Source organism: Rhinolophus hipposideros, assembly GCF_964194185.1.
Source record: "Rhinolophus hipposideros genome assembly, chromosome: 2".
Taxonomy (NCBI): Eukaryota; Metazoa; Chordata; class Mammalia; order Chiroptera; family Rhinolophidae; genus Rhinolophus; species Rhinolophus hipposideros.
In genome coordinates this window covers 110,590,286-110,607,436 of record NC_138048.1, presented here as the reverse complement: position 1 = coordinate 110,607,436, position 17,151 = coordinate 110,590,286, and the positions used below count along the sequence as shown (strand labels likewise).

The 17,151-nt window shown below is 56.8% G+C and overlaps 1 protein-coding gene across 1 annotated transcript; it reads left to right on the top strand.

Annotated features, from left to right (window-relative positions):
• Nucleotides 1-1,596: 1,596 nt before the first annotated feature.
• On the top strand, nt 1,597-16,680 carry LOC308505794 (uncharacterized protein C21orf58). The gene is made up of 10 exons (XM_081068468.1): nt 1,597-1,645; nt 5,983-6,122; nt 7,001-7,116; nt 7,952-8,012; nt 8,315-8,400; nt 8,858-9,016; nt 11,410-11,521; nt 14,480-14,619; nt 15,220-15,452; nt 15,763-16,680. Exons 3-10 carry the CDS (start codon nt 7,057-7,059, stop codon nt 15,806-15,808), a joined length of 897 nt encoding a protein of 298 aa, XP_080924594.1. The 5' UTR covers nt 1,597-1,645; nt 5,983-6,122; nt 7,001-7,056; the 3' UTR covers nt 15,809-16,680.
• Nucleotides 16,681-17,151: the final 471 nt, after the last annotated feature.

The following is a 17,151-nucleotide window of genomic DNA, read 5'->3' as shown; positions in this document are numbered from 1 at the left end:
CTGACAGTTCCCTTCCGGCATCATGGTCCTCGTTTCTTGCCTGTGGTTGCCCGACAGGAGACGTCTTGTTCCTTCTTGAGACAACGCCAATCGTCAGCCTCCATGTTCCTTCAAGCATATTTACTCACGTGTACAAAGCATGGCAAGCTCGGGACACACACAGGGCTGAACCTAGCCCCAGTTTCAGCTCCCATGATGTGACAGGCACATACATGGAAGGGGAAAAAACAGGCCACCCACAGCCTCCCTATTCAAATCCCCATCAGAAGTTTCATCTTCAGAACAAGCGTGCACGAGGCCAGGCTGTCCCCCCGCCACTGGACACGCTGTCCCCGCCATGGGCTCACACCAGTCACCAACTGCTCTGAGCGGTTCCTTTAATGCAGCGGCCCTGTGGCTTCCTCCCGGGAAGGGGCCAGCACTGATCCATGTGAAATCCTGGTGTCTGAGCAGCCTGACCTCACACAGCACCTTCCTGTGGCTCTCCGCTCAGCTGCCGGCACTAGAGGCTCTCATTCATTCACTGCCACATACATGGGAGCCACACGGGGTGGGGCAGGAGCCACAGCCAAAGTGCTCCACTCTGAACCTAGAGCTGGGTCTATTCAGCATGCTGCTAATTCCCACAATACCCCCCCAAACAGCGAGTACCAAAACAGCTTCTGTGACAACGCTGGCAGAAGGGAGGTGACCAAAGCATGCCTGGAGACACCTGCCTCCAGGATCTCTGGCTTACTGGCACATCCACAACGCAGGGATGTAGCCCCCATTCCAGCAGGCTCTGTCTGTGTGCCTGCAGCTTCCCTAGGAGCACCGCATGGAGCAGGCTCCAGGGGGCTCCTCCACCCGCCCCCGCTCAAGACCTCCCACCTGGATCCCAAACAGCAGGGAGGCCAGAACACAAGCTTCTGGAAGACGCCGCCCCGCCGGGAGTACTAAGCAGGTGAGCGGGCGGTATTCCGCCGTGTAAACAAGTCACGTGGCACAGGAACGCCAGAGAACTTTCAGTACTAAAAAATAATGCAGAATTCCAAGTAAAACGAAAATCTGCACGTAGTTTTAAAGGGATGGAAGCGAAGATGGGCCCTCGAGAGCGCGCCGGTGTCCCCCGGGACCGCAGGGAACGGGCCCTAGAAGCCCTCCAGGAATCCTGAGCTCTGAAAGGTAGGGCCGCAGGTGTGCACGTGGGTGCAGGGGTGCGACGTCGGGCTGTGCAGAACACGCGACGCGGGCACGCGCCCTTCCCTCACTGCCAGCCTGCCCTGCACTTTCTGCGGTGCTCCGAATGAGGGCGGACGGTCAGGGCTGCAGCGCGTCCGGCCACCGCGGTCTTGAAGGCCGCCTCGCACGCTGGCCACTGCACAACAACTAGTAACAGGGAGGCCGCCGCGCCAGCTTCCCTAGAAACTTCCCTAGAAACGCGGGAGGACGGAGCGCGGTCCTGACACCGACGCCAGCCACCGCCACGCCCTCCGGGGCCCGGGGCCGCGCGCGGGCGCAGCCCCACGAGTCCCCACACGCCCCGCGCACAGCCGCCCAGCCAGGGCCGCGAGGCCCCGACCGCGGATTGGCTGAGGCGGCGGCGGGGGCGGGGCCGGCACAGGCGGCGGATTCAAGATGGCGGCGGCCAGGAGGCGGCTTCCAGGCGAGTCGGGGGCAAGGGCAAGAGGGCGGGGGCGAAGCCCGCTGACCGTGTCCGCTGCCGAGAGGGGACACTGGCGGGAACTGCAGCCGACCCTTACGGGTCCACACGGGGCGACGGGAGGAGGAGGAAGCGCTACCGTTTACCTTCGCTCTCCCCGCCTCCACCTTCCTACGCCGCTGCTCTTGCTCATCTTCTTCCATTTCCCTCCAAGACTCCTCGGGGGTCGTCCGGAAAATGACGGGACCGACGCCTTCGCTCTATTTACACTCCCTCCCCCTCGCCCTCCCCCGGGACAACTGTCACGCAACCGTGGGCCCGCCCCGCGTCCGGCTGCGTCCCCGGGCGTGTGCCGCCAATCCCGCCGCCAATCAGGGACCAGGTTCCTGCGCACGCGCACATAGGGTGGAACCGCCCGGGCGGAGCTCCGCGCCTGCCGGCCTCCGATTGGCGCTATGACGCCCCAATCAGCGGCGCGCGGGGGCCTCGGCCCTCTCTATGGTTGGTCGATTTTAAAGGGCCGAGGCACCGCCCCGTCTGCGCAGGCGTCCCCGCGGCCGTCCCGCTCCCGGAGCCCGGCCCCTTGGCCGGGAAGCCGCGCTGGCCTCCGCTGCAGTGGCCGTGTCGCGTCTCGCCCTCCCCGTGTCCCAGATCGCTCTCACCCTCTCCTCGGGGGGCTGAGCCCCGTCACTCTGCCCCTCGACGCGGGGATGCCCTTCATTCATTTCCCAGTCGCAGGCAGCCAGCAAGACCACTTGGATTCTTTTCCCTGCTCCCGCGGGCGCCTGGACGCAGGGAGCCCGAAGTGCAAGGGCAGCCAGGAGTCTGGGTCGGGACCCCCGACCCCAGCGCCCCCTGGGAGTGGCGCCAGTCCTGGACTCCTGCGTCCTTCCTCCTGGGGACAGTGCGGGATTGCGGTCTCAGTGTCCGCTCCCCGCAGCTCGCAGCTTCTGCGGGGAGCGGCATACGATTTGGCCACAGGGGCCCACAGTCCGAGGTCCACTCCAACACCCGCGCCGCAAAGCAGCGCCCTGGACGGACAGCGGAGCAGGGACCCCATGCTGGTGGGGAGTTCTGCGCAGGGGCAGGCAGAGGCCCCGCAGGCCAGAAAGGCACACCCATTCCTGCACGTGGCACCTGTCCCTGTAGGACAGCCTCTGGAACCCCAGGATGGAGGGGCCCACAGGCTGACCTGCCAAGTGGCCTGTGGTCTTCCCGAGGAGAAAAATGTGGTGAGGATGCAATTGTAAACGAAGCACTAATTGTACCCAGTCCTAGATCACCAGAGAGAGAACGCTGGTTCAGTGAAAAGTGAAGTCAGTTCTTCTCAAGTGGGGAAGGATTAAGGCTTTGACGTGTTTAGGTAAATCATCCCATGAATGTATATTGCAAATGGTTATTAAAAAGGAATGTGCTGAGCAGCGGGATGGCTCAGTTGATTAGAGCGCGAGCTCTCAACAACAAGTGGGCTGCGCCCCCTGCAACTATATTGAAAACGGCGACTGGACTTGGAGCTGAGCTGCGCCCTCCACAACTAGACTGAAGGACGACTTGACTTGGAGCTGATGGGCCCTGGAGAAACACACTGTTCCCCAATAAAAGATTTTTTTTGAAAAGGGAATGTGTTGTGTTTATCTGTTCAATATTGCTGTGAACCTAAAACCGTCCAAAAAAATAAAGTCTATTAAAAACTTTTTTTAAAGGAATGTGTGACTTTGGTTAATAATTCCTGATATGTGTGGGAATCTGAAGTCTCATGATATCATTGTTTGTTCCCTAGCTTCAAACTTCACTTGAACCTGTTTGTCCACATAAAGGAAACTGTGCAGGGTTTTTGTTCCTAGCCCACGGTTTTGATTAACAATCAAATGCTGCTGGTGTAATCAAGCTCACTGGAAGCTGATAAGCTCTGATTAATTGACATTAATCCAAAGCATCCGACTTGTACCTCTTGTTACTCTAGCATAACTGCACCTGGGAGAGCCTTCCCAGCCAGAGCGGCCCCGGGGAACAGCGCCGCTCTCACCAAGTGGTGATCTGGTCTAGTTAAATGTCCTTAATGTTCTCGGTCTCGTTTTACTTTCTCTCATCGCTTTCAGTAACATCCCATTTACCATGAAAAGGAAAATGAAAGTAGAGCCCTAAGTTAGGGTCTTTCTATAGGTCACACAACATTTCAGTTGCAGGATGAGAACACCAGAGTCCAGGCAGATGACGAAGACAGGGTGGGCGTCACCACCTCAGGGAGACACACAGAAACCACCTTGAGTTCTCTCTGTAAGGAATATAAACACCCCGAAACTCCACCGTGCCACAGATCTGGGCCGTTGTAGAGCTGGGTAGGATGACAGTACTTCAAGTGGCCTACAACTAGAGAGGTGACATAAAAAGCAAGATTGGGGTGGGTGACCTGTGCAGGGGGTGTCACAGGAAACACACTGGGGAGTCTGGGTTTCCCTCTATTCTTTTTTTTTTTAAAGATTTTATTGGGGAAGGGGAACAGGACTTTATTGGGCAGCAGTGTTTGCTTCGAGGGTTTTTTCCAAGTCAAGTTGTTGTCCTTTCAATCTTAGCAGTGGAGGGCGCTGTGCTCCAGGTCCAGCTGCTGTTGTTAGTTGCAGGGGGCGCAGCCCACCATCCCTTGCGGGAGTCGAACCAGCAATCTTGTGGTTGAGAGCCCACGCTCAACCAACTGAGCCATCCAGGAGCTCAGTGGCAGCTCAGCTCTAGGTGCCCTGTTCAATCTTACTTGCAGGGGGCAGAGTCCACCATCCCTTGCAGGAGTTGAGGAGTCGAACCGACAACCTTGTTGTTGAGAGCCCATTGGCCCATGTAGGAATCGAACCGGCAGCCTTCGGCGTGAGGAGCACGGAGTTCCAACCACCTGAGCCACCGGGCCTACCTCTTCCCGCTATTCTTTCGTCCATTCTTGTTCCCTCATTTTAAAGGGGTTTGTGTGAAGGCTGTATTCTCCGTTTGCTTTCCTCTCTGAGATGGACTAAGGGTAACAGCCGTGGTCTTCCATTCACGTGCTGACAGCTCATTTTTCAACCTCAGTGAGAACGCGGGATTCTAAGCAGCCATGACTCAGAAGTCTCCTTCAGGGAGCCCTGGAAACTCAACGGCCAGGAAGCATTTGAGCTCCTGCTTCAGACCACAGCCCTCTGTGCTCAGTGAAGTCTCCAGTCTTGGCTTGCAGCTTTTGTAAACAAGAGGCAGTAGGCTCACAAAACCAGGGGCCAGGCAGGCGACACCGGCGGACCACAGGGTCAGACCTTCCAAGAACCATCAGACCCAGCTCTATGCCTGGTTCTCCCAATCTCTACATGTTGCACTTAAAACTCCGTGGGGAGTTTGCCACGCTGGTTTGTTCGGTGTTCCTCAGACCCCAGAATCACGTCCATGGCCATTCTAGACAGGTTCTGTAGTTGGTGGATACTGACGCTCGGGGAGGGAAACGTAACACCCCACACACACTCCTTAGGTGTGGGCTGTGCATAGCGACTTCCTCCCACAGAGGACAGGGTTGGAAGGACGAGGAAAACAGTAATCGTGGAGTGGAGAAACCTGACAGACACGACCTCTGCCAGGTGATCAAGGTCAACACGATCAGTGACAGGTCAGGTCGATGGCAGGCGCCTGATAGGATGTGACGAGAAGGGCGCTGCACCTCTGTGGTCTCCCTCCCAACAACCCGCTCCCCCAGTCCAATCTGGAAAAAAAAACAGACAAACTCCAACAGAGGGACACTCTACAAGGACCCTGACCCATTCTCCTCAAGACTGTCAAGGTCATCAAAGCAAGAGGAGCCAAAGGAGATATGACTAAATGTCATGTGGTGTCCTGGATGGGACCGTGGGACCCGAAAAGGACGTTAGGCAAAAGAATGAGAACATGAAGTATGGACTTGAGTTAATGAAATGTATCAATACAGGTTCACAGGTCATCCTAACATAAGATGTTAATAATTGGATAGCTACATGTGGGAACTCCATAAATCTTCTCAATTTTTCTGTGAATTTAAAACTGTTCTAATAAATGAAGTTTTTTTAAAACTGTCTAACTCATCCCCACTGGGATCACCTCCTAGCTTCCTTGAGTAGCTAAGTTAACTAGTTTTTGTGCTTACTCCTGCTTGAATGTTCGGCTTATGTTACATGTGAAAACTAAATACAGAGGTGTATGGGCAGCTCAAGGGGTTTTATCCCACCTTTGGCCATCTGATGGACATTTCGGGTCAGCTGCATGAGGAGGGGGCCATGGGCTGCCGAGCCCTGCTCCTCCCCCAGCCCTGGACTGTGGCCATCACGCCAAGTTCAACTGATACATCCCTCCATCAGTGCTCTGGACCAGTTTGTAAAGCTGAAATGGAAAGCCCATCGAACCAAGGGCCACCTCCTACCTAGGTCCCCTGGCTGCAAATACCGTTACAAAAGGCCTCCCCTACTGGGCGCACTGTACTGCTGGCACCTGCGGACAGGTAGGTCACTCTCCCCAGGTGAGATGGACTCTCCCCAGGTGCCCCTGCCCTGCAGCCACGAGGACGCCCACTGGTGTCTGGGCTGGGGTCCCGGCCAGGCAGTCCAAGCGCTGGACTCACTTCCCGCCCAAAGGGGTGGGATCCCTGGGCTGGTGTCCCACGAGGGGCCGGCTAGGTGCCCATGGATGGCTGCACATCGAGCCCCACCTGGGAAGCCCCGGGCGGGTCACTGGCTAGCAGGCTCCTACCACCCTGCCAGGAAGATCCTAAAATCTACAAAGAGTTGGTGCCCCCGCCCAGTTCTCCTGGAGTCTGAGCTCTGCTCCTGTCTGGCTCGGAGGGTGCCTGGAAGCGGCCAGGGGCCTCCTGGCCTCCTGGAGGCGGCAATGGATGCAGCCTACAGGCCCCTGCGTGAGAGGGAAATGGATATGCTGCCCCCTCCCCACAACACCACCCTCTTCTGGACTCTGTCCTGAGGGTGGGGACACTGCATGGTGGGGTGGGGACTACGCTTCGCCCAGGACCTTGCTCTGTTCCCGGACCCCAACTGCTGCCCATTTTTGCCTTCCCAGGAAGCCTGGCCACCTGGCCACACCTGGGGATGGCTGTGTTTGCAGGTAACCCCTGGGTGGGGACCAGGCGGGGCCTGGGAAGGACTCTCAGCGGAAACCCAGCAACCTGGGACCTCCCTGTCTGCTGTGCCTGGCAACCAACGGCCAAGGCAATGCAGGTGTTGGCCCTGGACTCTGCCTTCCAGGGGAAGTGGGGCCCCTCCTGCTCCTTGGCGCGTCAGCAGGAGGGACACTGAGCACAGCATCTGACTCTTCAATGACACCAGGGCTGATGTTTGTGGATAGCTGAGCGGTGTTCTCTTGCAGAAAATTGACGACTGGGTGGGAGGGGGCCTGCGGCCTCCCCTCTTCTGCGTCCCAGGATGCTGGACTCCTCAGTGGCAGATCAAATGGCCCGACTGACCCTGAAACTCTTGGAGAAGGTAAGACAGCCAGGTAGAGGGGCGCAGCTTTAAAAGGCAAGACATTGTTCCTGTGAGATCTCCTGCATCTGAACAAATGCTCTCCTGTGGTTTTTAGCCTCACGATGAAGGACTGGTTTCTTGTTTTTTCTTATGCATTTACACAGAACTAAGTAGGTTCTTCTGGCAGTCTCTGCAGCCAGGAGGCAGTCATGAAAGCACCCACAGGCCCAAGCACTTCCAAGGCCCCACGAAAGTCCCCCAAGGTGCTTCTGGGCTTCCTTCAGTGTTTTAGAGAAGACAGAGACAACCCCCTCTCCACCCGTGCAAGACTGACATTCTTCAGGCTGGGCCTGGGGCTGGCGGCCTGGAGGACCTTCCTCACTCTGGTCCACCCTCCTCTGGGGTCTGCATGGTCCTCACAGCCCTGCACCTCCCCCCAGTCTGGTGGCCCATGGGCCACCTGGGAGGGGCTGCAGGGTCACCCCAGGACGGGTCCAGATTGTGGCTGCCCAGCCCAGAGCCCAGGTGGGGTTGTCAGGGATACAGCTGGCCTGGGTCAGCTCTTCAGAGAGCTGTGTGAGGGGCCACACATATCAGAGCATCTGCTTTTAGAGTTTAGGTGGAACGTGTGCATTGTATGGAGTGACACACACAGAGGGGACGATGACCCTTGCCGTCTGTCCCACAGCTCTTCATGCTCAATCCCCTCCATCTGGGGCACTGGTCCCTCCAGAATCCTCTGGGTTATTCCAGGGCTATGGGGCAGGTGCCACGCCTGCCTGTGCCCTGCTCACACCCAGCCTGCACCTGGGGACCAAGCCCAGGTCCCCATCATAATGTCATTTCCTCACAGAAACTGCAGCAGGAACATGAGGATGTGGAAGGGGATTCTGAGGACCCCCACCTCGTGCCAGGTAAAAGCCGGCTGCATGGGGACCCTCCTCTTGCTCAGGTCCCTCCTCGTCCTGTGACCACAAGATTGTGCTTAGTCTCGCTGCTCCATCCAGAGCTGAAAGCTTTGGTTTTCATCTTTACACACGCACAGCCCAGGGACTCTGCTGAGTTCATCCTCATGTCTTCTCACCACCTTTAGTTTGCAAACCCCAGGACCGGGTCCATCACCCCCATTTTGTAGATGAGGAAATGGAGGCCCAGGCCACCTCAGATCCCGGGCGGGTGAGGCTGGAGTGCTGACGCATCTGCACTTTGGTGCCAGGCTTTCCCCCAGGACACGAGGACCCGCCGGACGCTGCCCTGCAGCGCGCTCTGAGAACCAGGAGGGACCTTCTGCAGAGACTCTGGGTAAGCCCGCAGTGCAGCAAGCCTTGGCCCGCGCTCAGGCGCGTGGGGGTGGCCGTGTCTGGTCTTTCTGGTTCTCTGGGACCCGTGGGTGGGTCACTGGCGGCCTTGGCTGTCACCTGGGTCCCACAGAGGCTTACTATCTGCGGGCTGGGCTGACAAGCAGTGCGGGACCAAGAGCCCTGCTTCCATGCACTCGCGGGGGTGGAATGCTGCGCACGGCTTGCCTCCCACAGGAACTAGGAGTCCAGGTGGCGGGGCGTGTCCCAGAATGAGTCCGGGCCACGTGATGGGTCCACCGACACTGCGATGAGTCTGTGACTCTGTAGCCAAGGAGACTCTGAGGTGGCTGGAACCTGCAACTACTTCGCAGTGTTTGATAAATTTCAAGAGCAGCGTTATTGTCACGTGTGCCCCGGATGAGGTGCCACGCCCCTCTGCCACTCTGGTTGCCTTACAGGAACAACAGCTTGTGGACAAGCTCCCTCACACCCGGAGGGGGCCAAGCACAGCAGTCCTCGGGCCAGCGCTGTCCCCACAGCTGCCCCCAGGGGGCTACGGCACCACCTCGCAGCCCCCACCGGCCCCAGAGCTGCCGCTTCAGGTCATCCAACACCAGGTAGGTCTCCCTCCCAAGTGTCCACAGAGACCCATCGAGCAGGTCGTTCTCGGCAACCTCAGCAGCTTTGTGACAGTGGTCTGAAGAGGGTTGTGGACCCATAGCCAACAGGGTGCAGCTACTGCATCTACTGCCCTCAGGGGACCTCAGTGGCTCATCTCTACCAGTTCTGAAGGCCCCTGAGACAGGTCTTTGGGGAGGGCCAGCCTCTTGCCCTCCTTACAGATGGGAGGCTGGGGTCTGGCCCCAGGTCCTAACCGTTGCTCTAGGAGTAGAAGTATTAGGGAAATTCAGCCTCAGGAGGACCCTGGATTGGGGGAAGATGTGTGCCAACTCTTTTTCAAAACTTCATAATGAAGCTTAACGAAAAAAGGTAAAAGAGTTCCAGTTTTGAGAACCTTGTACCTTTTTTCATCATCTGGGTTGCAAACAGTAGCAAGTGGCGGTGGCTTTAAGAGATAAGGATTCTTAAGAGAAAGAGAGGCCAGCTGGGTGCCTAGCGGAGGGACGCAGCTGTGGCACAGCGGGCCCTGGGGAGATCAGTGTGACGGGGGAGAAGACAGGGCCCATGAGGTGGGCAGGCCGAGCTGAGAAGGTTCTGCACTGGCCAGCCAGGAACACTGAGGGTGGCAGCAGGCTGGGTCTGGGACCCAGAGGGCACAAGTTCCTGGAGAGAGGACGCTGGCAGCACATGGTGGGCGGTGTCAGAGGGATCCATGCTCACGGGGCCCCAGAGACCCTTTGCCCCAAGCTGTCTCCCAGCCCACACCCTCTTGTCTTCACCTGGAACCCCTTCCAGCTGGGAGTGTGGGCTGTCCGTGTAGGAGGCTCCCTCAGCCCCAAGCATGTTCACACTTCCTGTCCTTGACCAGGACCTGGCCATGTTTGCGAGTTTCAGTCTCAGGCCCAGTGACACCAGGAGGGCACGCAGGGCCCTTGGTCACTGGATTTCTAGAGGCTGGACTCAGCAAGGACAGGAACAGAGTGCCCAGAGGGCCTCCTTGGTCCGTGCCAGGGGGCAACGATGGCTGTGGCCAAAGCTGGCCAGTCGTCTGTGTTTGCACAACCAGCAAGCTAAGCATGCTGCTACATTTTAAGTGTTTGGGGGGGAAAATCAAAAGAATAATAGTTTGGACACACGAAAATGGTATGAAATGAAGCCTCAGTGTTCATCCGTGATCTCAGTGGACCAGCCTCTTTAGCTGACATGTCTGTGCCAAGCAGCTGCCCGGAGCCCAGGTGGCCACTATCTGCCCTCCATAGAGAAAGCTTGTCCCCCATGGCCAGTGGTGCCGCCTGCGAACTGAGAGGGAAGACTGGGGGTCAGGCCTTGAACAGCAGGGGGAGTGGGAAGGAGGATTGACACCTTTGCTGAGCAAAGGGCCTGCTCAGCACCCAGTGCATGCTGGGAATCGTCGAGCTTTTATTTTGACTCAGAGAAGCCAGAGGTTATTTTCATGACGGGGTCATTGGGTGCCTCTATTAAAACAGAATGAATGAAGCCAAGGATTAGTGTAGCCAGCTGAAGCCAGGAAATGTGGGAAACATGAAAAATACCGTGTATGTGTCAGCTCAGGCGCCATAACAAAGAGCTACGATGGGCGGCTTAAACAACAGAAGTGTGTCTCACAGTTCTGGAGGCTGGAAATGCAAGATCAAGGTGCCGGCCATCTGGTTCCTGGAGGGGATTCTCTTCCCGGCTTGCGATGCCGCTTCTCACAGTCCTCACATAACAGAGAGAGCTCTGCTGTCTCTCTTCATAAGGGCATCAGTCCTGTTGGATCAGGACCCCACCCTTATGACCTCATTTAACCTTTGTTACCTTTTCACAGGCCCTGTCTCCAAATGTAGTCACATTGGAGGTTAGAGCTTCAACAGATGATGGGGCGGGGGGGGGGGCTTACACAAATATTCAGTCCGTAACATACCTTCTCCTAAGTGATGGTTACATATTCAGCCATCGATTCAACCTCTAGGGTTAAGCATTTAAAGTTACCCTTGGATGGATGGATAGACAGATAGATGTATGGATGGGAGGATGGGGGTGGGGGTAGGTGGATAAATGGTGGAAGGAAGGAAGGAAGGAAGGGTAAATGATAAATGTATGGATGGGGGTTGGGGAGTGGATAAAAGGGTAGAAGGAAGAGTAAATGATGGATGGATGGGGGTATGTGGGTAGGTGGATAAATGGGTGGGTGGATGGAAGGAAAGAAGGAAGAAAGGAAGGAAGGAAGGAAGGAAGGAAGGAAGGAAGGAAGGAAGGAAGGAAGGGTACATGATGGATGGATGGATGGATGGATAGATAGAGGATGGGCCGGGGGTGGGTGGGTGGGTGACTGTTGTAGGGTACTACAAGGACACATTCAGGTAGCTAACCACCTGGCTCTTCCTAGGTCCCCCAGCCTCCTACCACCATCATTCAGCAACTACCTCAGCAGCCACTCACTGCACAGATCCCCCCTGCCCAGGCCTTCCCCACTCAAAGATCAGGAAGTATTAAGGAAGGTAAGTGTTGCATATTAATACTGTGTGGGCTTATGAAATTCTCTGCTCAAGGAAAAATAGTTGTAAGCAGGAAGGTCGTTTAGGGTCAGCTTTGGCTGCTCGAGTGAAGTTACGTGTCCCCAGCATGAAAACAGCTTGAACTTTGAGGAAGGCTTCCAGTCACTAGCTCTACAAAAACCTCGGTTAAATCGCTTCTTTTTTTTAAATAACTTTTGAATACTTGACTTTTAAAATAGCTTTATTGGGATGGCATAGTGTAACTCGCACATATTAAAATGTACAATTTGTAAGTTTTGACATGTACGCACACCCATGAGCCATCACTACATCAAGAGAGGGAACAAACCACCAACTGGAAAGCTCCCTCAGCCCTTTTCACTCCCTCCTTTCTGCCCCCACAGGCAACTGCTGATCAGCTCGTCACTGTGTGTGCGCTTGCATTTTCTAGACTTTTATGTGCAGGGAATCACACAGGACGAACCCTTTTGTACGTTCACTCGGCGCAATGGTTTTAAGAGGCATGACCGCAGCTGTGTCCCTTGGCACCGCGGAATCAGTTTCTGTGTCCTCCTGCCTGTTGACGGACAATTGGGATGTTTGCAGGTTTTGGTTATCACCCAGAAAGCTGCTGTGGGCGTTCAGGCCCGAGTCTCCCTGCAACGTGTCCACATCTCTCCTGGTGAATACGGGAGTGGAGCGGCTGAACAGCGAGCAGTGTGTCCCCGCTCCCACAGAGCCTACACCACTGTGTCCTGCCAGCCAGAGGCTCCAGCCCTGCATGTCCTCAGCTGGCCGATTTAATGGGGGCGGTGGGCGCTCACTGCCGTTTCAATCAGCGTTTCCCTAGTGACTGACAGTGCTGGGGCCAAGGGCAAACAGACCCGTGTGTAGGGTCGTCTGACCAGTTGTGTCCCAGTGCCCGCAGCTCACGTGTTGAGTCAGTGCAGCATGAGCCAGGTCTGGTCCCACAGCTCACGCCATGTCCACACCAAGGCGCCTGGTGATGCCGGGGGCAGAGCCGGCACTCTCACGGGGAAGCCCTGCCAGTGTGTCCCTGTTATCCCTTGTTAGTCTTTCCAGATGAACTTTAGTGACACCTGTTGGGTTGCAGAGGCAAACTGAGCAATCTGGGTGTCTGTGTATGTGTACATATGTGTGTACATTCTTGTGTGTGTGTGCATTCACACATGCTTGTATGTGTACAGGTGTGATTATGTTTGTGCACGTACGTATGTTTATATGTCTGTGTACATGTGCACTTGTGTGTGCACGTGTTTGTATGTGCACATGTGCTTATATGTGTGTGTGCATGTGCTTGTGTTTGTGTACAGTGTGTGCACACAAGTGTGCTTGCGTGTGCACATGTGCTTGTGTGTTTGTGCATGTACATATGCTCGTGTCTGTCCATATGTGCGTGTATGTGCATGTTTGTATGTGTACATGTGCCTTACATGTGTTTTGTGTGCATGTACATGCACTTATGTGTTTGTGTTACATGTGTGTGCTTATGTGTGCAAGTACATGTGCTAATGTGTTTGTGTACATGTGTGCTTGTATGTGTTTGTGTGTGCAAAGACTCACATACCTTAAAAGAGATCTGGAGTGCTGGAAAAACACACTTAGATACATATATTTAAAAGTTTTTTTTAAAGGGGGGGAATGGAACGTTTGCAAGAAAGTAAACACCATGGGAGATTCAGTAGCCTGTTATAAAGAAACTTATGAAAGATTCCAAGATGGTAGAAATGATTCCAGAAGGATGGCCCAGGATACAGAAAAGGGTGAGGTAAATTCTAACAATGTTTCCTATGTGGAATTATATTATGTGTATTTCTGTGAAGTTGTTCTAACAGGCGGGACTGAAAGGGTAACAGTGACAAGTAGGTCAAGTGAGCAGGGAGCCACCGTGTCCCAAGTCCCCTGTTGGTGGGCGAGGTGGCACAGGACACTGTGTTTGACTTTATAGCCAACAGCCCAACAGTTCTCCAGAGCATTGTGGTTGAGTGAGGAGGCTGTCTGCTGGCTTGTCATGTCTTGTTGGAGCCCCTGGTCCTAGGCCTTCAGGCTCCTGTTTGTGTGACTGCTCCTAGGGGACCCACCTTCGCTTGGGGAGGCTGAGGAGCCTGGAGGAAATGCCTAATTTCCAGGGCCTGGTTGCTGTGGAAAGACCCATGTTTACCTCTCACACCTACAAAATTTACGTCATAGTATGCAGAGTTGGTGAATGTCTTAGTTTCCTGGGGCTGCCATTCAAAGCACCACAAGGCAGGTGGCTTGAAACAGCAGAAATCTACTCCACCAGTGCGCAAGCTGGAAGTCCCAAATCAAGGTGTTGTAGGGCTGCACTCCTTCCAGGGCACGGTCTTCCTGCCTCTTCCAGCAGTGGCTCCAGATGGTTCTAGGCTCCTGGGCTTGTGGCTGCATCGCTCCAGTGTCTGCCTGGTCATCACATGGCCTCCTCCATGTGTCTCCCCTTCTGTCTCCATCTCCCTTTGCCTCTCTCTTATCAGGACACTTGTCCTTGGATTGGGGGCCCACCCGGAGAAGCCAGGCCCTTAATCATACCTGCAAAAACTCTTTCTCCCAATAAGGCCGTGTTCGGAGGGCTTGGGGGTAGGACGTGGACACACGTTTCAGGTGCCACCATGCAGCCCAGGTGGACCTGAGGCATCTGCTAGTAGGAAGGCAAAGTGGAGGTGATTGTCCAGAGCCCACCTGGGCCCGGGAGCGCACCTGGGCCCGTCCACACACTTCACAGCATACACACCCTCTGACCTGGAAGTTTCTCGTCTGGGGAGGTGTCCCCCAGGCGGGCAGGAGGCACAGACCCCTGAGCCGGGGGCTCTGAGGCCCGTGATGCACTACATCTGTTTCAACACGCTGTCTGGAAGCTCTGTTCTCAGGCGAGGCGCCGCCAGGCGGAGCAGGCGGTGAGTGACAGAGCCCCGCCCCTTTCAGACATGGTGGACATGCTGCTGCTGCAGACGGCACAGATGCACCAGGTCGTCATGCAAAGCCTGACGCTGCAAGCCCTGCCCCCATCGGCGCGGGCACCGTCCCGGGGACCGCAGGCCACACCCCTGCACTTCGCCCTGCAGGTAGGCTCAGCCTGGGGCACACACCAGGCAAAGGAGGCCACCCGAGTCAACACCCCGGGATCTGGGCGGCTTCTCTTCTGGAGTCTGTGCATGAGTGTAACTCTCACAAGCACAGTGTGGGCTCTGGGGGTCTGTGCTCAGCTGTGAAGCCGCCCAGTGCTCCCCCGTTCCCCCAGATGAGGAAGGGGTCGTGCAGTCTAGGGCCCAGAAACCTGCCACCTTGGCCAGGCTCTCCCCACGCTCCCGTCCCCATCCTGGTCTCCGGCCCCGCCCGCCCAAGCTCGGCCACGCCCATTCCGGGCTCCGGCCCCCGCCTACCCCGGGCTCCCGTCCCGCCCTCCCCGGTTCCGGCCCCGCCCACTCCGGGCTCCGGCCCCGCCCACCCTGGGCTCCGGCCCCCGCCCTCCACGGACTCCGGCCCCGCCCGCCCTCTCCCGGCTCCGGCCCCGCCCTCCAAAGCTCGGCCACGCCCTCCCCGGCTCCGGCCCCGCCCACCCTGGGCTCCCGCCCCGCCCAAGTCCGGAACCAGGCGGAGGGACAGGCCGGCCGCAGCGCCGCGCCGCGTTGCAATGGGCCGCTGCGTGCGCCGATCTCCCGCAGCGCACTCACGCCGGCGTCGCGCGAGCTGAGAAGCGGAAGCCGCCGTCCGTGCACCACCACCACCACCACCACTACGCGCCCCCAGCCCCGCTGCAGGCCGTCGCTGCGCCCGGCTCACCCGCGCCTTACTCCGTGTGGTCCCCGCTGGTCCCGGCCACCGCCCTCCCGCCGGCCGCCAGCTTCCTGCCCACCGTGCGCCACGTGACCGGCCCTCCAGCCGCTGCCCTGAGCGCGTAGGTCCTGGCGGGGCTCAAGGCCAGCTTGCTGTGGGCTGCGGGAGGACCCCAGGCCCGGGTCGCCCCTTCCCACCCCTGCTGAGAAGCCAGTGGCCGTCCGGCCTTTGTCAGGCCCGCAGGCTGCAGCCGGAACCTGGAAAGGACCCTACGGCGTCCTCCCGGGAAGCTGCCCTCTGCTTGGGTTTTTTGTTCAGCCCAGCAGGGGGGCTCTGGGAGTGTCCAGTACGAGCACGCTGGGCGAGGGCCAGCCTGGCAGCAGGAGCCAGACCCAACAGTAACGACACCAGACAGCTTGCCTTTCCTTTAGGGTGGCATCCGACGGCGTCCTGCCCGCTCGGGTTCCGGGCCTGTGAGCCCCACGATGGCCGGCCGGTCCTTGTCCTCCCAGCGGAGGCGTGGCGGGAAAACCAGGCGGAAGCCCGCAGTCGTCCCTGGCGGCGGACTCGGAGGGTCTTAAGGAAACGGGGATTTCGTTAGGAAAGATGCCCTGGAGCCACAGAAGGAAACATCCATAGATTTAGCCACATAAGAATCTAAACCTTCCTGGGGGAAAAGTACCATAACCAGTCAAACAGACTGAAAACTGGGAGATCTGCTGTCCACACGGGTGGCAGTGCTGCGGGGCAGAAGGAGCGAGCTGCAGAGTGTGAGCTGATGTCCTGTGAGGAAAGCGCTGCTGTGTGGCTGGACCCGCATGCCAGCCCAAGTCCTGCTCCGGAGATGAACCGGCAGAAGCTGCACACGGCCACCAGACTCTGTTCCATTTGCTCTTCTGCTTCTCTTGGAAGAACCAAAATGAATGCGTTACCTTTAGTCTCTTTGGTACGTTTTTTTCTTGGTGGAATTATGTCCTCTTGCTGTTTTAATCCTGTCTTCATGTAAGTGTCATTTTTAAGTATCACGGCTGTTTTCATGGCCCCTTTGGGGCAACTGATCTGGTTCCGTACAAGTAGGAGCCCTGTCTTCGCATCCATCGACCGTCGCGGGTTCTCCCGAAGGCTTGTAAGAGGAAGCAGGGCGCCCTTCGAGCTGCCTTTTCACTGCACACAGACTCTCTCCGGGCTGACCAGGCGGCCCGTGCCCACCGGTGGGGTGAGCCACGTCTCTCGATGAACGAAGGTCTGACCTGGTTTCTTATTTTCACATTAACTTTTTCTAATATGGCTTTTCTCCTTGGCTTTATTTATCATTATTAAAACTCAGCTCAGTGCACCTTCTGTGTAGGAAAATCCTAGCTTTTCCCTCGTTTGTTTCTTCCCCGTGAGTGTCCTTCATTCTCACAAGGACACTTCCTTTGGGGGGAGGCTGCTGCTCCCCACAACCACACGCGGGTCTCCAATTCCTGCCGGTTCCTACAGCTCAGTCCAGTCCTGCCACCATCTACCTCGGGAGCGCGGCAGGTCCCACAGGTGAGGGCTCAGTCCCACAATCGGCCCTGCCCCCTCACTTGTGATGCCAATCACAAGTCCACATGGTCACCTGTGCTTCTGACCCACCGGCTATAGACCAGAGGTCCCCAAGAGCCCTCCTCGGTTTCCTTAAGTGGAATATCAGGGAGACCCTGATATTTTCGTTTATTAAGGAAGTGGGATGGGTTTGCCTGGGAAGAGGTCATGGGTCAGGTGCCTGGAGGTGGTGGTTGGGGCTTTGCAGGACGTCATAGTGTGACGTGAGAAATATGTATTTGGTCTTCATC